At 48.6% G+C, this 22,791-nt stretch overlaps 1 protein-coding gene across 5 annotated transcripts; it reads right to left on the bottom strand.

Moving 5' to 3' along the window:
- Window positions 1–1,772: 1,772 nt before the first annotated feature.
- OXTR (oxytocin receptor) lies at window positions 1,773–20,892 on the bottom strand. 5 transcript variants are annotated; one of them, XM_030927284.1, is made up of 5 exons: window positions 20,702–20,892; window positions 20,508–20,619; window positions 19,775–19,870; window positions 18,548–19,609; window positions 1,773–4,598 (listed from the first exon to the last, which is right to left on the bottom strand). In XM_030927284.1, exons 4-5 carry the CDS (start codon window positions 19,467–19,469, stop codon window positions 4,351–4,353), a joined length of 1,170 nt encoding a protein of 389 aa, XP_030783144.1. In that variant the 5' UTR covers window positions 19,470–19,609; window positions 19,775–19,870; window positions 20,508–20,619; window positions 20,702–20,892; the 3' UTR covers window positions 1,773–4,350. The 5 variants fall into 5 exon arrangements, with proteins under 5 accessions (XP_030783144.1, XP_030783146.1, XP_010368206.1 ...); XM_030927286.1 differs by having other exon boundaries at window positions 20,531–20,892; XM_010369904.2 differs by having other exon boundaries at window positions 20,508–20,892.
- Window positions 20,893–22,791: the final 1,899 nt, after the last annotated feature.

Here is a 22,791-nt window from a genome sequence, read left to right on the forward strand (position 1 = left end):
TAAAGAAATAAGACTCAGAGTTTCCACATTCACTTTTGATGATCAGAGCCATGAAACATTGCAGAAGACAATCTGCAGCTCCCACTTCCTGACAACCCCAGCCATGCATATGGCTGTAAACAAGTCTGAAACTGTAGGGAAAGGTGGTTGGGAGACCTCAGGCATGAGGTCTGGGGAGGAGGCCAAAAGGAACTGAGCCTGAGGCAGCGTTCAGAACCCCTGTGCTCATTTTTCTGGGCTTTGTTTGGGGAAAGACTAAGAAATGGTGAAAACGCTCTCAAGGAGATCCAATGGGGCTATTGAAATTGAATGTCACTTATTTGCCATAAAAGAGACTCCTGTGCATAATGAGACCCAACGTACCCACCAGAGCTTTCGCATGAAGAGAACGACAAAGTATCCCACTTGGTTCTGATGTCCAATAATCTCATAACTCCAGGGTTTCTAGGAAGGCTGTGCTCTTGGTCAGAAAATCTACTGTGAGTTGCTGACCCTTTGATACCTAGTGGCCTCTGTTGGCTCCTAGGATGGCAACTTCCCTGGGACCAGCAGAGACCTCGGTCATCTCTGGCTGGTGGGCAGCGAGGCATGGATGCTAACAGACACCACTACCGCTGCATTTGCGCCCAGAGCACACAAGTGTTCCAGTACATGGGCACAGAGGCCCCAGAACAGCATCCTGTTAGCTTCCCAAAGAGCAAGGACTGGCTGGTGCTGACGCTCTTCATGCATGTCCCAGCAACACTGAGCAGTGCCTTGCAGTCCAAAGATGATACTATCTTCAATCTCCAGGTTATACTGAAGACCTTGTGCTAAATCCTTAGACTTTGAACATGGACATTTCAGTGCATGCCTCTCTTCTCCCAGAACATCTAGACAATGCTAGCTCATTCTATTGTGTGTGTATGTGCATGTGTATGGCTATGTGGCTACTGCAGCATGGAGGAAGAAGAAAGTGTGTTATAAAGAGAGAGAATGGATCTGTGGCTTTTGAGAGTGCTCCTGCTGTATCCCAGTAAGTACAACAATGTGTCTGGAAACTTAAAAGGCGCCCCACCACGCGCTGAGCTGGCCAGTCCCTGACAGTAAACTTCTGATCAACAGTGTCCTGTATTTAGTGACAAAGTATTTCTTAGACGTGTTCATGTCCTAACTTCAAGGCTGAGAGGACATTTGAGAACATGTTCACTAGGTAAGAAAAAACTCTGACACCCCTAGTGAATTTCTATTTTTTTTTTTTTTTTTTTTTTTTTTTTTTGAGACGGAGTCTCGCTCTGTCGCCCAGGCTGGAGTGCAGTGGCCGGTTCTCAGCTCACTGCAAGCTCCACCTCCCGGGTTCACGCCATTCTCCTGCCTCAGCCTCCGAGTAGCTGGGACTACAGGCGCCCGCCACCTCGCCTGGCTAGTTTTTTGTATTTTTTAGTAGAGACGGGGTTTCACCGTGTTAGCCAGGGTGGTCTCGATCTCCTGACCTCGTGATCCGCCCGTCTGGGCCTGTGAATTTCTATTTTATATAAAACATAACAACCTGCAGCTACAAGGCATCACTGGTGCCTTTACAAAGCAGGGATATTATCATTGCTGTTACTTTTTGCCAAATAGAGACATCATCTCTTGCAGCAAAATCGAGTGAGAAAACCATGAGATCCCTCTCAAGCAGTGAGCCACATAGAGAAACGAAAGCTCTGAGAGGCAAGAGATTCCAAGGAATTCATCTGTCAAGTTGGCCTTCTCTGAATTCATCTGTTGAATATTTTTTTGTTTATTTTTATTTTTTTAAAGTTCACTGGCTTTTAGTATATTTTCAAAATCGTGCACCATCACCACTAATTTCAGAACATTTTCATCACTCAAAAAAGAAACCCCAAACCTTTAGTAGTCACGCCTCATCTCCCACAGCCTCCTGGCCTTGGCAAACACTAATCTATATTCTCTCTATATAAATTTGTCCATTTTAGACATTGCATTTCAATCCAATCAGACAACATGTGGTCTTTTGCAACTGGCTTCTTTCACTTAGCATAATGTTTTCAAGGTTCATCCATGTTGTGGCATGTGTCAGTATTTCATTTCTTTTCAGAGTTTAATAATGTTCCATTGTATGGATAGACCACATTTTATTTCCCATTCATCAGTTGATAGACATTTGGGTTGTTTCCACTTTTTGGCTATTACAAATAATGTTGCTATGAACATTGGTGTACAAGTTTTTGTGTGTATGTATGTTTTCATTTCTCTTGGGCAAATACCTAGGAGTGGCATTTCTGGGTCATATGGTCACTCTATGTTTAATTTTGTGAGGTACTGCCAAACTGTTTTCCAAAGCAGGTGCACCATTTATGTTCCCACCAACAATTTAAATTTCTACCAGTTTCTCTACATCCTCACCAACACTTGTTGTTGTCCATCTTTTTCTTGTAGCCATCCTAGTGATTATAAACTGGAATCTCATTGTGGTTTTGACTTGCATATCCCTAATGAATAATAATGTTGAGTATTTTTTGATGTGCCTATTAGCCATTTGCATATCTTCTTTCGAGAAATGTCTATTCAAATCATTAGTCCATTTTTAAAATTGATTTATTTTTCTCCTTATTGTTGTGTTATAAGAGTTATTTCTATATTCCAGATACAAGTCCCTTATCATATATATGACTTGCAAATATTTTCTACCATTCTGCAGGTTATCTTTTCACTTTCTTGATAGGGCCTGTTGAATCACAAAAGCTTCAAATCTTGATTAAGTCCAATTTACCTATTTTTCCATTGGTTGCTTGTGTCTTTGGTGTCATATCTAAGAAACCACTGCCTAATTCAACGTTACAAAGATCTAAGTCTATGTTTCTTTCTAAGATTGTCTAGTTTCAGCTCTTATATTTAAATCTTGGATGTGTTTTGAGTTGATTTTTGCACATGGTGTGAGTAAAGGTCCAACCTCATTCTTTTGCACATGCATATCATTGTCTCAGTGCCATTTGTTGAAAAGACTCTTCTTTCTCTATTGAATTGTCTTGGGAACCTTGTCAAAAATCAACTGACCATAAGTATAAGTGTTCATATCTGTACTCTTTATTCTACTCCATATGTCTATCCTTAAACAAGTAACACACTGAGCTGATTACTGTACCTTTATCATAAATTACAAAATCAGAGAGTGTGAATGCACCAACTTTGTTCTTTTTCAAGGCTCATTTGGCTATTCTGGGTCCCTTGCATTTCTTTATGAATTTTGGGACCAGCTTATCAATTTCTACGAAGAAGCCAGCTATGATTTTCATAAGGATTGCACTGAATCTGTATGTCAATTAGGATAGTATTGCCATCTTAACAATACTAAGTCTGATCCGTGAACACAGGATGTCTTTCCATTTATTTAAGCCTCCTTTAATTTCTTCCAAATTTTGTAGTTTTCAGTCTTGCACTTGTTTTGTTAAGTTGATTCCTATTTTATTCTTTCTGATGCTATTATAAATGGAATTATTTAACTTCGTTTTCATATTGTTTGTTGCTAGTATAAAGAAATACAATTCATTTTTGTATATTGACCTTGTATCTTGAAACCGTGAGGAACTTGCTTATTAGTTCTAATAAGCTGTGCGTTTGTGTGTGTGTGTGTGTGTGTGTGTGTGTGTGTGTGTGAATTCCTTAGGATTTTCTATACACAAAACGGTGTCATCTGCAAATAGTTTTACTTCTTCTTTTCCAATCTAGATGCATTTATTTCTTTTTCTTTCCCAAACGCTTCTTAAACATTAGCTTCTTAAACATTTTTAACTCAAGTTCTAATTGGTCCGCTGTGCCAGATGGTCTTACAAGGTAATCCCCTTCTTCTAGTGCTACCCTCTGACAAGTTGGTCCCCAAGGAACCCAGCATTTGTTCGCTTAGAGGCAAATACACTTTGAGGTCAGGAGGATCTTAACACCACCCTCCCCATCTGAGGTCCCAACCCCACTCCTTACCCCAAGTCCAGAACACTGAACTTCCTGACCCAATTGGTCACCAATCTTATATTTCCTGCTTTTCACAATAGCCCGGAATAAAGAAGTAAAAAGATACTGGTGTGAAATTGCAAGTCCAGGAGAAAACACAAGCCACCCACTGCCCAGGGTAGCAGTGGGTTCAGGGTGGCAGAAGTACGTGTAGGAGGTGAGGGGGTTGCCTGGTGGCTGAGTTCCCTATCATGTCCCATCATGGAGACCACTCTCTACCCCACTGAAGCCACCCCAAAGAGTGGAGAGATACAAACTGATAGGTACCTTACACACAAACATACGCCATCACCTAGGGGCCGACCACTTATGCCAGCACAGCCCGAACCTCAGGAGGCAGCCCTGGCCCTGGCTGGTGGGTCACGCCGTGGATGGCTGGGAGCAGCTCCTCTGGCTGGAGCTGCGATGGCTCAGGACAAAGGAAGACGAGTTGCTCTTTTTGCTGGTACTTGTCTCTCCCAGGCGGTTGCCCTTTAGGTAGCTGGCGGAGCAGCACAGGAAACGCTGCACGAGTTCGTGGAAGAGGTGACCTGTGAAGAGCATGTAGATCCAGGGGTTGCAGCAGCTGTTGAGGCTGGCCAGGAGCATGACAATGATGAAGGCCGAGGCTGAGGGGGCGGGGGCAGGAGAAAGGAGAAAAGGGCATTAATTAACACTGGAGACACTCCCAGACATATCTGACTTAAACACCATTTCGTGAGTGACAGGCTTGTCCAAGTACTACATCCTGAATCACAAGATGAGGTACTAAAGAGGCAAAGTTTGTCTTCCTTCTTCCTCCTTGTGCTGGACATGCCCTCAGGCTGTCCTCCAAACCCTCCCCACCAGGCTCAGCCCAGGCTTGGAACCGTCCCTGCCTTTCTCTCACCAGCAGCTTTCCCACTGCCTACCTCCCTCAGCAGAAGCTGTATCTATCACAGTCACCTTTTCATGCATCACCCACACAACTAGTGTTGAGTGCCTACAACTTCGAGCGTCTACAAGCACAGCTCCCAGAAGCTGCAACACCCAGTTTTCATGCTAGCCTTGCCAGTGCCTAGTTACTTGAAGTCCCTAAGAAGCTTCGGTTTCCTAATCTTTAAGTGGGCATAAGGAGAGTGCCCAAACCTCTGAGGACTGCTGCTAGGATTAAAGAGTGCCTCATACACAGTGGGTGCCCAATAAATGATGGCTGCTATCATGACTATGTGCCAGGCAAATCAATCAAATAAAATGAGAAACACCATGATGTGGACATCTTGTGAGTTAGGTAGGCACAGGAAGGGGGTGCCGCTCTGAGAGTCATAGCTGGCCCCACAAACGGGGCATGTGAGCTGATTCCCGAAGATGCCTATGGTTTTTCCAGGCAGAGCAGGGAAGAAATGTGCTCCAGGCAGAAGGAATGGCACCAGCAAAGGCGTGGCAGCAAGAAAGTGTATGACATCTTCACGGCTGATCAACTGAAAGCATCTCCATGAAGCTGTGCCTAAGAGCACTACTTCAGCATGACAATAAGACTCATGCAGGAAAAAGAAAGTGACATGAAAATTATCTGAAGCACTCCTTAAAGGCTATTATACTGAGGGCTCATGGAGTTGCAGTCGAAATTAATGATCAGAAATCAGCTTCAAAACATTGCCTGTCACAAACCAAAACTTCAAGGAGGAAGAAAAAATTCCTAATTCTAGGTACTTCCAAGCACGGGGATAAAAATTTGGCTTCTTTCAATGCCCTTAAATCTGAACAATCAGACATCTCCTGATGACAGACAAGGCCAGGCAACGTCTCCAGAAACCCACAAGGAAAACAGCTAGGAATTCTGTTGAGCCACCTCCTTGTGTGTGAAGGCAACTGCAAGAAGGTGGGGAAAATCCACTAGTCTTCTTTCTGTCTGCTCTGCAAAATTTTTCAACAAATAACTCTAGAGTTCAAGAGCTAAATCCAGGGAAGGACTCTTCACTGGGGATGCTAGAGAGGTGCAAATTCTAGATGTGGCCGCTGATGAAGAGAACAGAGATGTTTATCAGCAAAGTCTTCAAGCACCAAGGAAAGAAAGGCGGTTGGTTGTTGGTAAGTCTACATGAGGGCTCTCAAAGTGGCCCCTCCCCCCCGCAGAGCGACACATCACATGGGAACTTGCTGGAAATGCACATTCTCAGGCCCCACCCCAGAACTACCCTCTGGAGGTAGGGCTCAGGAATGTTGTAATTCTAATGCACCCTCAAGGTTAAGAACCACTGGTCTAATTAATTGGTGCACCTGTTGGAACAAAAGCAAGCTATGACAGACAGAAAACAAAATTCTTGCAAAAGAGAGTTTTTAGAAAGCAAAGAATGGAAATTTAACTCTTAGTACTAAAATAATAAAGAATAGAAAAGAGGAAAAGTGAAAGAAAAATGACTCAATATTACTAAATTCATTGCTTTTAACAAAAAATATTTTGTTAAGAAATTTGCTTTGATTTGGATGGATAAGAAGATGAATTTAAGTTTAGAAACTCTGGTGCAATATTTCACCAACAATATTAAAATTCACCCACAAGACTAAAAACAGAATGTCTTAGAAATAATGAAAGAGGCAAAAATCAACATGCAACATGCAAAAGTCAACATTTACAAACTACCAACCACAAAGGGAAGGACATAGGTGTATAAAGCTTTGCAATGAGATAGAAGGAAACATCAGGAATGAAGTTAACAGAAAGACACTGTGTTTTGCCTAGTTGGACACAGTTATTTGGCACAATCTTATCTGTTCATGTAAACCATTGGTCTCACTCTTTACTCTTTGGATCTTTCAAATTTTTTATCCTATTTTTTTTTTTTTTTTTTAAACTACAGAAACATCAACAACAAAGAAGAAAAGAGTTAATGAATTCCTAAGTAGCCACCAATCCTTCTGCCTCCAAGAGGCCGGCGTGGGTGGGAGATGTCTAATCAGCAACTCTGATCCCACCTGGCGGCCACAGACACGAGTGACCTCGAGTGGGTCCTCAGGGGATGAAGGGCCCTCTCTAAGCTGAACCTGCTCATGTCAAGTTACCAACACTAAGGGCACATTTGGCTGTTCTTAATTTGTCAATATCCTAGTCATCCCAAGTCATTGTTTCCAAGAACAGCACTTCAAAGCTCTACCATCAGGGGGAGATCTATTTAGGAACACAAAGCAGGGACTATGGAGCATATTTCAAAGGGGTGAGGCAGCAGGAATAAACGCCCATTGTTGAGAACAGCCAAGATCATTCAGGTACTTCCCAGGAGGCAAGAAGGGAAAGGGGGAGTTTCAGAAGAGAAGAGGTTGGAAAGATGGTTTGGAACCAGACAGGAGGATCTTAAATCCAGTTAGAGTCTGCCCACTTGACTGCATGGGCAATAGGGAGCCATTGATGGTTACTGAGCAGGTGAGTGACTACAGATTCCACTTCAACCTGCTTTTTGCACTTATTCTATCTTGTTTAGGCCATAGCATTCCCCTTTCTGGTGGCAAGAAAGGCTTCACAGGATTACAGAGGACTTGGAACAGAACAAAGCATGGAAAACATTGTCCTTACATTTCACATTTTCCATGTGAGGATGTGACAATGTTGACCATCATAATCACTGCTCGAGCCTGCTCAGAAGAGTACAGTTTTCAAAGTAGCCTTACCCTCATTTTATAGATAAGGAAAGTGAAACTTAGAGAAGGAGAGTCACTTCCCCAAGGGCACACACCAAGTCACCCTGTGTTCACACATTAATGAAGACTGATTACTTTTAAAAACAGGTTAGCATCCTCACAGGCCAGGTTGGTTCCAGTTAGTGAATCCTGTCCTTCCCAAAGCCAAGATAGAAGGTGGTTAGGCAGTTTGCCTAATGTTATAATTTGAGGGCCAGAGAGCAACCTCCCTGTTCCCAAAACAAATGTGGTCCACCACTGAGAGTAAGCACTGCCCATTCCCCATTTTTGATGCTGTGGATACTGTGGTCCCCCCTGGGCACCCATTCCTCCAGCTGCCCAAGAGCTGCCTGCCAAATGCTCACAGCTGAGCTCCTCTCTGGGCATTGCCTTTGGCCAAAAGGAGCTGCCACACCCAATGACTGCCTAGTGCAAATGTGCAAAGGCCAGGACCCATGCCTTCATCTGGGCTTCTCTGAGGGGCCATGGCCGCTCCCAAGCTCCCAGGGAGACTGGCCTCCCTCCCCATTTCCACACAATGCAACCACAATGAAGTCAGCGCAGAGAGGAGGACCTACAAGTCCTCATGGACCTGACCCTTCTCTGGGGTCCCTCAGGAAAGGAAGCTGTTCACAGTGGGAGTCCCTGGCCCACAGAAACACTGGCTGAGAGGCAGGGAGGAGAACCCAGGAACTCAGGATCTGCATGCAAAGCCCTGGGGCCTGGATCCCCCTCTCACCTAATCACTCTCTGAACTACATCTACTGCCTGAGCCTCAGTTTCCTTATCTGTAGCATGGAGGCAGTAATCATAAGGCTATTGAGAAAACGAAAAAAAAAAATTAAAGATAGTGTAAAAGGGCTTTGTGACTGGCAAAGTGTTTTTTCAAGTAATTGTTATTAATATTAGCATTAATGCTTGTGAGCTATGACCAACTACAGCAATTCTTTACAATCCAAGTCTGGAGACTCCCAATCCCAGAACAATTAGAGAAATCATCCTCAACCCATTTTCCCTACACTGCTCAAAAGCTAAAAAAAAAAAAAAAAAAGAAAAGAAAAAGAAAAAAGCAAACCCCAGAGCCCTCGGATTGAATTACTTGACAAGAAAGGAACTCTAACAGTCAATTTTGGAAAAACTTATTCTGCCAGTGACCTAGAAATCCAAAAGGGAAGGTTGCTGCAACTGTGGGCAGGCGCAGGATCTCAGGGTCTTCGATGGAAGAGCCAGTTCTAATCATGTCTATCCCACTTGCCTGCCATAAAAATCACATCTAGCCCCACGATCGAGCCCTGAGTATGCCAGGACTGCAAACTTTCTCTCTCCCATCCTTGCTGGGAAGGGAGGATGAAGAGGAGGTGCCGTGCACCCGGACTCCCCAGGGGCTGCTGGTCTCATGCTTATGGCATTTCTTGGAGGAGGAAGAGGTCAGACATCCATCCTTTCATTCTGCCTCCACTCCATGCCATGCACTGAGTAGGTGCTGGGATCTAAGGGCAGTCCCTGCCCTCAAGTGATTTCCAGACTCAGGATGAGAGAGACTGAAAAGACCAGCAGAATGTTAAACAGGGGGTAAAGCATTTGGGGAAGGGGCTGCTGGGCACAAGGCTGAGGACTAGGGGTGGTTTTCAAGTGCAGTCTCTTATGTGCCAAGCCGGGTACATGAGCAGAAACAGCCACACACCAAATGCCAATATCCCCTTCTGGGCAATTCTGCCCCTGGGAGAATCAACTCTGCATTTCTACGTGGCACCATGATTCATGGAGGGGTGGGAGGCAGAGGTCTACGTTCCATCTTTCCCAGCCTGGCTTTCCTCAAGCCCCAAGAACTCCCCTGTTCGGATTTCCCGGCACTCTCTCCACCCCAGCACTGAAACCCCAAATTAGCCCAGAACAGCTGACAGGCAGCTGGCCATGGCCTCTCTGGGCTGTGGTGTTCCTGAGGCTACTGGCACGTTTCACATGATTCAAAGACACATGGCCGAGATTGGCTGGGTCAAAGCAAGCCCGCCAACTTTACAAAAGGCCCGCACTTGAGAAACCAATCATTTGCTACGGGGCCTCCCCAGAGTACCAGGAATTCAGACGTAAGTCTCTTATTCCTACAGGACTGTGCAGGCATCTGGGAACAAAACTATGGAAGGCCCTTTCTTAAGAAAATGATTTTTGAATGTATGCTTATAAAAAGATTGAGTCTCAATATATACTAAAGGGTGCCTTCTTAGAAAAGATTTTTCTAAAAATCACAGATGTGTGATCAGCCCGTGTAGCGCAAGGTCTGGGTGAAGAGCCAAACGGACGGGCTACAGAGTTGAAAATGGGTTTCTCCGACAGCACTGCTCCAATCTGGTAGGTGTGCTGGACTCACTGGGCTGGGCCTGAGAATAACCACATTCTGGAAGAAGACAAGCCAGGGCCTTCCTGCAAACGACCAGCCCTTCACTACCCTTCAAGGAATGACAAGGCCTTCCAGCCAATCTGGGCCACATGTGTAAAGGCAAACAGTGAGTGTTGGTAAAAGATAATATATTAAAGCTTTGCTGCTCAAAGTGTAGCCAGTGGCTGGCTACAGGGCATCGGATAGGCATCACTTGTTTCCTCGTCAAAACTGCAAACTCTTGGGGCCCTGCTACAGACCTACTGAATCAGAATCTGCATTTTAACAAAATGCACATTAAAGTTTGAGCAGCTTCCTTCCAACTGGCTCAAATCTTATAGATAGGAAAGAAGAAATGAATAAAGTAACCGTCCGTCATTCTTGATCTCGACATGGAATGTGCATCTGCTTCTTTGCATAATAAGCTCCTATTCATCCCTCAAAAACCCTTTTCAAATGATACTTCCCCTCTGAAACCCTCCTGATTCCTTCCCAGGGAGACAGATCAACTAATGCCTTCTCAGGGCATTTGCAGTACTTGGTAAATAAATACCTCTATAACAGCATCACCCCATCATACTGTCATTATTTTTTGATACTCTTTGGCCGGGGACTGTGTCTTATTGGTGGCGCTGTCCTTAGGCTGCTAACAGCTACTAGAAAATAGGAAGAGTTCAATAAGGAACTGAATTGAACTGAAGCATGAAATTAGAGGTAAGAGGTCCTGATAAATCATCCACTGCTGCCAGTATGTTGGAAGGGCTACAAATAATTTCCCTGCTCAACCACAGGATATGGCCTCCCAATAAGGTGATTGGACTCAAATGCAATTCCCTCTGGGAAAATTAAGTTCGTACTCAGATATGGTCAGGTGGAGAGAAAGGGAGAGAAACAGAATGTGCAAGAGTGCTGTTGGGACGGGAGATATGGGCTGGGAGGGCAGAGGCCCATAGTCTCGAAGCATCTGGCTAAAGGGCAGGAAGCCTTAGTTCCCGGCTGAGGCTTCAAAAGGAGACACTGGCAGAGGCTGCCCCTCAGTGCAGGAATCAGGAGTAAGGATTTGGGCCTTGGGGCTGGGACACAGGAGACCACCTGGTTACACCTCCCTCCCACCCATACCTTAGGCAAGACCCAGTCTAGGGTACCTCTAAACGAGAGCTAGAACCTTTCACCTGGCCTCCTGTCTCCTCCAGGTGAGACAGTTGTTTCTCTTTCCTTTTAATACTCTTGTTCCCAGCATCCTTAGACTTGCCACTTTGCGCCAACTGAAACTGCAGCCCATTTGCTAAAATGCTAGACCTGTGCCCAAAATAACTCCCACTCCATCAGCTACGCTGACTTGCACCAGCAGGATGTTCCACCCTCTCTACAACCTAAGCCCTATTCTGAACTTCAGAAACCTGAGATTCTGAATCCCAGAAACCTGAGTTGTGGGCAGGCTCAGCCCCACACCTGAAGTGTATGGGGCTGCCGCTCCACCTGACACTAACCCAGCAGAAACTGGGGGTGTCCCTCCCAGAGGTCTGTGGGTGTGCCCAGAACTCTGTGACCAACCTTGACCAGACTGTCCCACATTTATGCATGCTAGCATCTGGCCACAGGAGGGCAAGGGCTTGGGAGGGCCCCTTGCCAACTCTCTTCGCTTGGGGATTGACAGATGAAAGCAGAGGTTGTGTGGACAGGAGCCTGCAGAGGCATCAGTAACTGTTTTTTTGAATGAATGAGTTAGCATTCAGAGGAAGAAGCCCCTCCAAAGTGGGAAAACAGGGATGGCTTCCTGAAAGGGGCACTGGATGAGGCTGCCATGCTCAGTCGTTCAGGCTGTGCACTGCACAGTTCCTAGGAACACCCTGCTCATAGACCATGAGGTAAAAGGCATCCCCTGGAGTTGTGCCACAAAGTAGCCCACACACTGGACTTGGGCTTCAAAGGATGGGAATCCATGGAAGAAACTGGGGTGGGTGTTCCCATGGCACGAACAGTATTAGCATAGGTGCAAAGGCAGCAAGACCACAGGAACTTGTGGAAAGTGGCAAATCATCAGGCCTGGCTGGGGGTACACGAGGCAGGCTGGCCAGAGACCAGGGCAGTGCTAATAAGAGAGTATTCATTTGTTGGGTATTAGTTTAAAAAGTAGAACAGTGGGTCTAAGCCAGCAGGTCCTAACCAGGGATGACTTTGCCCCTTAGTGAAGTTTTGGCAATGTCTGGAGACAGTTTTGGTGGCCACAGCTGGCAGGGAGGTTGCTAGTGGCAAGTAGCACATAGAGGACAGGAATGCTGCTAAATATCCTACCATGCACAGAACAGCTCCTCCCCGACACACATACACACGCATCAAAGATTATCCAGCCTAAAATGTCAGTAGTGCCAAAGTTGAAAAATCATCCTCTAAACCAAGAAGGTGATAATGGAAAGAGAAAGCAACTGCCCACAGGAGGCATGTGGTGCAGCTAAGATGATGGAATTGGTGGACACAGGGAGGATGTGAGGGGCGTGGCACTGAACCCAGAGCGCTGGGAGGGCAGTGCCATCAGCAGATGTGTACCTAGGTGTGTGTGTGTGTAGGTGTTGCAGGAAGAGCCCAAGAGGTCAGGACCTTGGGGCCAGATAGCGGGGGAGGGCTCGACTTCCATGGAAGGAATGGGCAATTAGATCGCATGGGCAGGGCCAGCGATCTAACAAGCACCCAGGAGATCCCCAAGGTGAAGGTGTAGATCATCGGGAAAACTGCTAGCCTAGGGCGGCAGGGAGTTGGGGTAGTCATGCAGTGTGTCAGTCTCTAGAGTGAGATGACTGGGTTCCAATCCCAGCTCCATCACTTACTCAGTGGTGATCCTGGGCAGGTCACACCTCTCTAAGCCTCAGTTTCTTCATCTGTAGAAAAGCCATGATGGGCCCCTGCCTTGCTGCACTAGGGAGAGGAGCAGAAATGGCCCGGGCACAGGCCTTACTCCCAGTGGGCACTCAGTCAGTGGTGGCTGCTGTTACCAACTAATCCCACTCCTCCCTTCACCAAAGCTGAGGCCCAGAGAGGGTATCGAGTTCCATCATGAACTGTTATCCCTATTGCTCAGATGGGAATGGCAGAGGTCCAGAGGGCATCAAGAGACATTGCCCCAAATGACACAGATGGCAACAAGACCAGGTCCCGGAAGGGGACTGGCTACTTCCCAGTACTGTCTCCCGGGGCTGGGGGCTCTGGCAGGTGGGGTCTGGTGTATACGGTCTGACTTCAGCCCCTGGGAGGGAGCCCGGTGGGGTTGTCTTTGCTTCAAGAAGTTGCCAGGGCAAGGTGGTAAGGTCAGCAGGTAGGCCAGTGCCTCAGATCACACTCAGACATGCCAGCCCCGGGCCACAGACCTGATCCAGCCTCCACAGACAGCGTGATGCAGCCAGGGCACCTGCTAATCTCCTCCTGATCCGAGGCCCTCCACAACCCCTCTTCCCCTCCTCACCCCTCCCGAAACCCACGCAGACAGCCATCAAATGGAAACATGATGTAACAGGGCCTCACCCAAGAGGCTGGTTTGGAGTTTGTTTTTCTTTGAGTTTTTTGGTTTTTGTTTTTTGTCTTTTTAGCTGTTATTTATCAAACCTTTGGAGGGAAAAGAAGTGAAATCACCTCAGGGCAGAAACCCAAAGGGAAAACATTAACATTAGCTAAGAACATAAAAGAACACACAATTACCAAATCATATAAGAGTCTGAAGTTAACTATCCATCTCACTGTGATTTATACCCAGAAGGGCCGAGCTCATGCACTGTTCACGGCCCAGAGTGAATATCCTGTCCCAGCTCCTCCTGCCGGCCCACCATGCTCTCCACATCGCTGGGTCACCTCAAGAACAAGCCCTTCCAAGGGGCCTGGTCCCCCACACCTCAGGCACAGCATTCACAGAAGGAAAGATGGATGGGACATGCCAGATGGTCCTCAGTCCCACGGAAACAGGGAGGGGCTGGGAAGCTCATTCTACAGATGGGGAAACGGTTCAAACCAGGCCTCCTGTGCCTGTCAGCCTTCCTCCTGGTCCAGTGCTCCTGACAGATGTTTGGTCACCCCCAGCGATGGGGCACCCCTTTCTTTCCCAGATTGCCAGTTCCGTTTTGGAGGGCTACTTAGAAAGTCCCTATTCCTCCTGAGTCCAGCTCTTCATGCCCATCCCTGCCCTGTCTCACTCACCTCCCTGCTCCCATTTTCCACGTATTTGGCAAGCACCAGTTGAGCCATCAGTGACTGTGCAGCCTTGTACCAGGCATCCCCTGGAGTAAAAGGCATCCCCTGGAGTAAAAGGCATCCCCTGGGGTTGTGCCACAAAACAGCCACACATTGGATTTGGGCTTAACAAGTAAGGAACAGGACGAGCAGTGTCCCTGCTGTGACAGGGGTCACAGTCCACCTCTCCAGCCTTAACAAGCTTCTCTCCCACCTCCCAGCCTCCCTGTGCCTGCTGTCCACTCCCATTCCCTGCACCCAGGCTCAAGACAAGAATCCCCACCTTGTCCATCAGGAAGGGACCATGGGTCACACCATTTAATCTTCACAACCCCACGCAGTGAGCCATGCTATCCTTATTACATGGAGGAGGAGGCAGAGGCTCAGAGCAGGTAAAACAACTGGCTTAAGGACACCAGACTGGCCATTTTACCAGGGAGATGCTGGAAAGAGAAGACTAGAGACAGAGACCCCATATCCTGTCCACCACACTCAGCCAACATCAACCAACCCTAGAAATACAAACAGCCCCACTCTACCAAACTCCCTCCTCATCCTCATCTCCTCCCTCAGAACTGCCCCAGGGTCAGAGCCCCTGCAACCAGCAGCATAGCAAACGCCACTGGGTTCAAGGGAAAAGGCTGGTGCCAAATCTTTGGCATTGGAATTTAATTCCGGAAGATATATAAAGGGCTCATCAAACCCTGCGTGGGGCATCCAGTCTCACCAGCCTCATCAAGTCAGCACCCGACAGCATCCGGCTGCTTTGAAAAATGGATCTCATTAAATTACTCAGATGCTCCCATTGGCTCTTTCTTCCGAATCACGAAAATATTTAAGCTCAAAGTTTTCCTCTTTGGTACTTATAAAAAGTAACCACGTGTAGAGCTTGTCTATACACAGAGAGACTTTATTATTATTAATAGTATTATTAATACTATTATTGTAATATTTTTATTTTCCTTTTCTTCTCCCTACCGCCTGCTTTATCCCAGTTCCCTCATATCTTTTTTATCTTGTTGAGTTACCTAAATTTGTGTCCACTACCGCACATTACTTTTGGAACAAGGTGAGCTCTAAACCCATAAAGGCAGCCCTTGGTATTTGTGAAGGTGTGTGAAGGAATGAAGTCGCTCAAGGGAGAGATGGAAAAGAGAGAGCAAACGCTAAAGGAGAGAGGGACTTTGGGTCTCCAGGCCACCACATCTGCAGCCAACAGGAGCATGACATCCCACCCACTCTGGCAGCCTTGATGGGGGCCATTGACTAAGCTTCCCTACCTCCCTGGGGTTTTCATGATAAAGCAGGAACAGACCCATGTGTGCCCCACCTCTCCTGCCTCCCTGTGAGCCTGCTGCAGCCGCAAGCATGACGTCACACTGTTAGCCACAGGCTCGGGTACTGGCTCCTCAGGTGATGAGTGGAGTAAGGGCCCCAGTCTAGATATTTCTGCTTCTAAATTCTGTCCTCTTGGAGAGGAAAGTGAGGCTGTGCATTAATTCCACTTTTCCGATAACAACCTCTCGAGGTAGCTCGAGTGTGGTTCTCTTTTATTCCTTCCTTAACACTTGCTGGTGGCCTCTGGATTGAGAGGTATCTCGAAAGTGATGTAGACACCACTTCCATCTGCTACTTGCAATTATCCAAATTAAGGCCAAGTGGACACACGGCTGGTGTTCTAACTGAGCTCACAGCCACTCTGACTCCTGCATCCCTGAGGCCTGGGCATGATGTGGCCAGGCTGGTGGTGGCCAGAGTCCACGTAGTCACCTTGGTGTATGATGAGGTGCTCACATCTGGACTGGGCTCCTGCTCCTGGCTGTGTGCTTGGGGTAGCGGGGAGGTCCTGGCTGCAGCAGCGTCATGAATCCCTGCCAGTCTGTGTTTGGATTCTTCTCAGCACCCGGGACAAAATGCCAAGGAGGACCAAGAGAAGCCCCGGGGTTTTCATGCAACACCCACCCTTCCCCTTGAATTCCTAAAGGAGCAAAGGGAAGTAGGACCTGAAATACTTGAAGTCCTCTTCTTTCCCTGCCCCTTGGGCTTGAGCAGGAGCCCATCTCTACTGAAGGTCTCATCCCCAGGAAAATCCTCAGAGGACCACAAACACTCAAAAGACCTATAACCTCTCTGGCCACACTCTGGCCAGGATCTGTGTGTGTCTGTTTTTTTCTCTCTCTTTTGTTTCTAAGACAAAGAAATCAATTGTTGACATGCTTTTAAAGTGTAGAAAAGATCTAAACTTCGCTTCATGGTACATGTGACATGGGTGTTGCCCACACACTCTCCTTCTTTAGGGAGGACACACAGTGAGAAGAGGAGTACAGGTGACGGGCTGAACAGCAGGAAGCCATACAGGAGGGAACTGGGAGGAGAGGGAAGGAGAAAATTCACCAGAGACTCGAGACATGAATGGGAGAGGCGAGGGGACCCCAAGGAGAGAGGAGCGGAATGTCTGTTGAATCAATTAACTGAATGCTGAAATGTCCTCATTTTAAAATCTAGACACTAAGGCTCAAGGGGAATAAAGGGATCTCTCATCTAACATCCCAAAGCTAGTAAGGGCTGGAGGAGGACTAGACCCCACATCTCTCCAGTATCTACTCCAAGGGGTGCTGGTTTCACTTCCTTGACAGTTGGTGCTCGAGCTCCTCAAGACCTGGATCTGGTTTCTTCAGATCAGCCCAGGAAACAGGTGTAGCCTAAGGCCTTACTTAGAGACTTCTACTACCGGCTTTTGCCTCCAACCCCACTCCCTCATCACGTGCCCTTCGTAAGAACCCTGGCACAGGAAACGCCAGCTCTTCCTCTGACTTGCTGTGTGACCTGGTGCAAGTGCCTTCCCCTCTCTGGGCTCTAGAACCCTCTCTGTAAGGTGTGACCAGGGGCCACACGCGTTCAGTAAATATTGAATAACCAGTGTCTTGGCCACTAAAGCAAACACTGAGCTAACTGGGAGGATTCCGTAAAGCCTGGAGTCTGTGATTTCCAGAAAGGACCAAAGCAAAGTTACCAAACTGAATGAAAGCAGCTGGCACTGAAATTTCAACTTCCCAGGTGCATGTATTTGAAACTATAGGGAGCAGTGGTGAATGCACACAGAAATGGGACATTTGCAGTGTCTGGATGCAAAAAGGGTGAAAGCAAATCCTTTGGTCTTTCTTTACAAACATTTGAAGTCTCCGGCATCCAGCACGCGCTATGGAATTACCTTCAAACAAAAACTTATAAATCATTCACCACCAGCAATCACCCCTCCTGCTCTTTCCACATGAGCTACTGGAAAGGGGTTGTGGGCTAGGGAGTGACAGGAAGCTGCCTGGTGCTCTGTGCCTTGGGGACAGCCACCCAGCACCAGTCACAAACCCCAGAGCCCTAGGATGCCTCTGTTCCTCCAAGCTTTCTCTCTAGGTTGCCCTCTTCTATGCCCTCCTCCTAGCTTTCTGGCACAGGCCAAGAATGGACAATTGCCCCACCCTCAGCCTTGTCCTCAGCAGTCCTCCAAGCTGGAAGGCACATTCCCCACCTACAGAAATCACCCAGCCTCCCCCTCAAACTTGAATGTCCCCCTCCAGGCTTTCTTCTCTTTCCCCCAAGTAGTAGAAGTGGAGTCTCAGTTCTGGGCACTCTCCTCCCTAAGCCTGCCCACCGCTTCTTGCAGTACTCACCTCTCTGCATGGAGACTCATCACCTCCACTCGATGAGGGGTTCGGAGATTTGTCTTCACCTCTCCCTTGGAATCCTCTGCCCCCCAGCACCCCCTTCAACTACTAGGGGCTTGGTTGGATAAATTGCCCAGCCCTGCAAGGTTGTCCTTGTCCAAACCAGACTTCTTGGCTTCAAATGGATTTCTTGAACTTAAAGTGGAAGTTCAGCTTAATGTGAACTTAAACTTGAAGGAATTTGAACCTGGCCAGGGGTTCCAAACTTACCTCTGCCATCTCCTCCTAACCACCTCCTCCTAACCACGTGGGAAAGCAGATGGAGTCCCTTGAACCTGTTCCACCACCACAGTAAACCATACAGCCCATATGCAGCCCAAGGACTGTGCTAAAGACTTTAACTGCATTTTCTCGTGGCATGCCCCTATGCCCGGTGACAGTTGGTACTTTTATACTTATTGCCACCTTACAGATGAGAAAGTGGAGGCTCAGGGAGGTTAATTGCCCTAAGTCATTTGGCCAAGGGATGATGGAGCAGTGACTCTGTGGGATTTCAAACCCTCTTATCCCCCCAGGAAGTCCACAGACCCCTGGATATTCTGAGGCAGCAAGATAAGGGCGTCCCCCAGCCACAAGGCTCCCTCCTCCTGGGTCTCCCAGCCCTGGCTACCTTCCTTAGGCGCGTTGGCATCCCAGACGCTCCACATCTGCACGAAGAAGAAAGGCGTCCAGCACACGATGAAGGCCAGCACGATGATGAAAGTCATCTTGACCGTGCGGATCTTGGCCTTGGAGATGAGCTTGACGCTGCTGACACGTGCCAGGGCCATGCGCCCCCCATCGCCAGCCGCCGCGCCCTCTGGCGCCTCTGCCGCCGAAGCTGCAGCGGTCTTGAGCCGCAAATTCTGCCAGATCTTGAAGCTGATAAGGCCATAGCAGGCAGCCAGCACGATGACCGGCACGATGTAGACAGCTAGCGTGATCCACGTGATGTAGGCCTTGGGTCCCCAGGGCTGGATGAAGACGGCCCAGCAGTCGAAGACGCCGTCAGCCACCTCGCGCAGAGAGAAGATGTGCACCTGCGGCGCGCTGGCCACCAGGCAGCCGAGCCACGTGGCGAGCACCGCCAGGCGGTCAGTGCGGCGGCGCAGCGAGCGCAGCGGCTGGCAGATGGCCAGGCAGCGGTCCAGGGACATGAGTAGCAGCAGGTAGGTGGAGGCGAACATGCCCACCACCTGCAAGTACTTGACCAGGCGGCACAGCAGGTCGGGCCCGTAGAAGCGGAAGGTGATGTCCCACAGCAACTGCGGCAGCACCTGGAACACTGCCACCACCAGGTCGGCGATGCTCAGGTGCTTCATGAAGAAGAAGAGGCGCGAGTGCTTGTGGCGCGTGGTGCGCAGCGCCAGCAGCACACACGCATTCCCGCTCAGCGCCAGAAACAGGATGAGACAGAGCACCGCCACCTCCACGCGCGCCAGGGCCTCGTTGCGCCGTGGGGGTCCGGCGGTGCTGTTGCCCTCGGCCCCCGGCGGCGCGGCGCTGGAGTTGACTGCCTCGGTGCTCCAGTTGGCTGCGAGCTCGCCCTCCATGACCCTGGCGGCCGCGGTGCGCCCCAGCCTTCGAGCCCTTTACGGCTTGGCGCTGTGGGGCCGGATCCGGCGTGTCCGAGGGTGTAGGGGCGCCTGGGGCTCCTCCTGGAGACTCCACGGACGGATCTGCTGGGTCCACCCTGAAACAAACCGGGAGAGCCGTGAGGAGATCGCGGTGTTTCTCTTCCGACGCGGGTAGGGTGTGTTTGTTCCATTCCCAGAAACCCAAGTCATCTGAAACACGGGGCACAACCGCCGGCCTCGGGTTCCTCAGCCGCCACCCCAGAAATCCCCGTTGGAGGTACCTCCTCTGAGCCACTGCAGATGAGCGGGAATCCTCTAGCAGCCACAAGCCCAGAGCCCCCAGCGTGCCAGTTCCTTGGGATGTTCAGCGGCTTCCACTGGGGGAGAAGGGAGGGTCAAAATCAGCCACTTTCCTCCGAGACTGGGAATCTAAAACCAAACCACCTCCCCGAGGGATCTCCAAACTACCTACCCGCCCCACGTCCGACCCTCAGCATATCCACCTCCCGCGGGACCCCCATACCAGCCCCTCTCCCAGTAAACGTTAATTCAAGTACTTCCTCCGGAAATCCCCAAATAGCCACTTGCCTGGGAAACCCCAGCTCAGGGCCATCCCCGTCTAACCCCACTTTCTGAGGCGCTCGGCCGTCACTACCTGAACTTCCACAGCACCTGCTTCCGTGGAAACCCGGTTCCGCAGTCCCTCCTGGGGGAACCCCTACCTCAAAGCCCAGGATGCCCAAGCGCTGTTCCCAGACGCTGGCATAGACACCTCCCGCGGAGCTCCTCCCCAGCCCGGCAGCCTCGAAGGTTCAGGAACCCCCGGCCTGCGCTTTGGACCCAGATAATCAAGGACTCTGGGTCTCAATCCCGAGAAGTCACTTTACAATCTCTCGGAACACCCCGCGCTCCTCCAGGAACAAGGAGTGCGAGGCACCCCACCACCTCCACTCGGGTCCCGATGGCTCCACTGGCCCTAGCCATCCCGTCCATCCCTGCTTAGCACCCAGCTACCTGCACCGAGTCCGCAGGTGAACCTAAGTTGACTCCCCCCAGGGAAGTTGCACGGCGACTGACGGCCCCAGTGACGCGTGCGCTCCCGGCCCGAGTTGGGATGGCCTGCTGGCTGCACCTAATGTGATGCTAGGCTGAGGTCTCTGACTCTGGAGCCTCGGTTGTAATCCCCTCGCCGCAGCCTGGCTGGTAGCTGGATGGGTACAGGAGGTGATCGAGGAGCGCCGCCGAGGCTGCGCGCGCGGACAGCGTCTGGACGCGGCGCTGTGCGCTGGAGCAGAGGCTGCACTATCGCACGGGTCCGCTAGGGGGCGGACGAGGCCAGCCGCGCAGACCCCTGCGGAGCGGGGCTGGTTCGCCCAGCGTTGGTCCCTGAGACTTAACAAATGGGTTTATTTTGCAGTGGTTTAAAACTGCGAAAGGGAGGGAACTCGTAAATAACCCGCCCGTTTCTTCCTTTCTTGGTTTGGAAGCTCCTGACTCCGAGACACATAGGAGGCTTGAATAATAATGTTTTTCCCCGGGTAGATAGTGATGAAGTTACAAAAGCATTTAAACTGATTATTTTCCAAAAATGATGTTAATTTTCAGCCTTTTCTCTCCCCCCACACCTCCAGCTTGATGTAGTGGCTTTAGCAGTGAACTCAAGTAAGTCTTTGCTTTGGAATACTTTTGTTCCTATTCCCGTTAATGAGGAATTAGAAATGGCCTCTATTCTAAGCAGGGCTGGGAGAGGCTTTAGTCTTTAGGTAGTTTTAGAGGAAATTCTGAAGCACAACACTCTGTCTTCATTTAAAGTGATTCTGCTTGTCTGCGGCTAAGAGCAGTTTCTTCCTCCTTGTCGTGCTTCAGAATTAAAATCCTGAATCATGCCAAAGGAAGATACAATGTTAAAGACAGCTTCTCAGCCTCCCTGCCCCTTCTCTATTCTAAAATCATTTTTTGAAGTAATTTACAGTGGCCACGAATTAAGTCAGAATAAAAGGCCAGGATTCAAAAATAAACAAGGCTCCTTAAAATGCATTAAACGTGTATTTTCTCCTGACATTTCACTTCTCCCTCTTTTCATTATGTGGAGAGAATTGAGTTAGCCAAGGACCGGGTTTCCTTAATCCACAATTACAGCCCCATGCCAGGATATCCCAGGGGCCGAACTTACAGCACCTGGATCCCAGGGTTCTAGCTGAGTAATCATTCCAGAATGGGGCTGGAAATTTTGGCAGCATTGCCAAGGGGTGGCAGGCAATATTAATCAATATTACCCAATAGTACCTATCTACCTTGAAAATTACAGATTAAAGTTACAGATCACTCAGATGAGAATGAAGTGACCTTGGGCAAGTCCCTTCTCTTTGGGTCTCAGTCTCCTCATATGTAAAATGAGAGGACTGGCCAAGATAGCTAATGTCTGAGGTTCTGTCCCTCTGGTTTTCTGAAATTGTATAAGCTGTGCAATCCAAGAGTTTAATCCTAGCAGGTAAAACACCCCTGCCTCACTCCATGGCTGGATGAAGAGAGACTTTTCCCTATGAGCCCCTGATTGGTAAATGTGGGAAGGAAAACACTGGGCTGTAGAACCAAGCCTGCTCTTCTTTCTCCTGGAAGACAGCTGCTTTCTAGGGAGCAAGTTTACGGAGCCACTTCGTCAAGGACAGACTCTTCTACCCTTTGTAGGGAAGCCCGCCTACCTGTGTGCTCCTTGCATAGCTGGTGAGACAGCCTAGTTCTGGATTCACCTAACAGGGCTCTTTAGTCTCATGCAAAAGCTAAATTCTCTAATTTAGTCTTAATCTAAAAAACAAGAACAACAACAACAAAAAAATCGTAATAGTGTGATCCCCATTTCCTCTCTTTTATTTCTTAATGTGTGCAGAAATCAGACAGGAAACAGAGAGGTCCCCTTGAAAACTCCTAACAATGAATAAGATATGCTCCTTCACCTTTGAGCTTCAGCCAAAGAGAAAAACACATATTAGGTTGGTGCAAAATTAATTGTGGTTTTTGCTGTTAAAAATAATGGCAAAAACTGCAATTAGTTTTGCATCAACCTAATATTTGCAGCGTGCCAACAATAAATGCTGTTACAGAAGTGAGGACTGCTGGGGGCTGAGGTAATACTTTGAGACCGTTTTACAAAGAGGTAGCTGGATTTCAGCGCTCCAGAATGAGTTCTCCAGGAAGCAAAGAAAAAAGGCGTACTTCTCAGAGAGTGGTACAGGGGAATCACTTTGGCGTTTTGGAGGAAGGACTAAAGATGAATTGCTTGGTGCCTAGCACATTGCCA

Source organism: Rhinopithecus roxellana, chromosome 1 (assembly GCF_007565055.1).
Source record: "Rhinopithecus roxellana isolate Shanxi Qingling chromosome 1, ASM756505v1, whole genome shotgun sequence".
Taxonomy (NCBI): Eukaryota; Metazoa; Chordata; class Mammalia; order Primates; family Cercopithecidae; genus Rhinopithecus; species Rhinopithecus roxellana.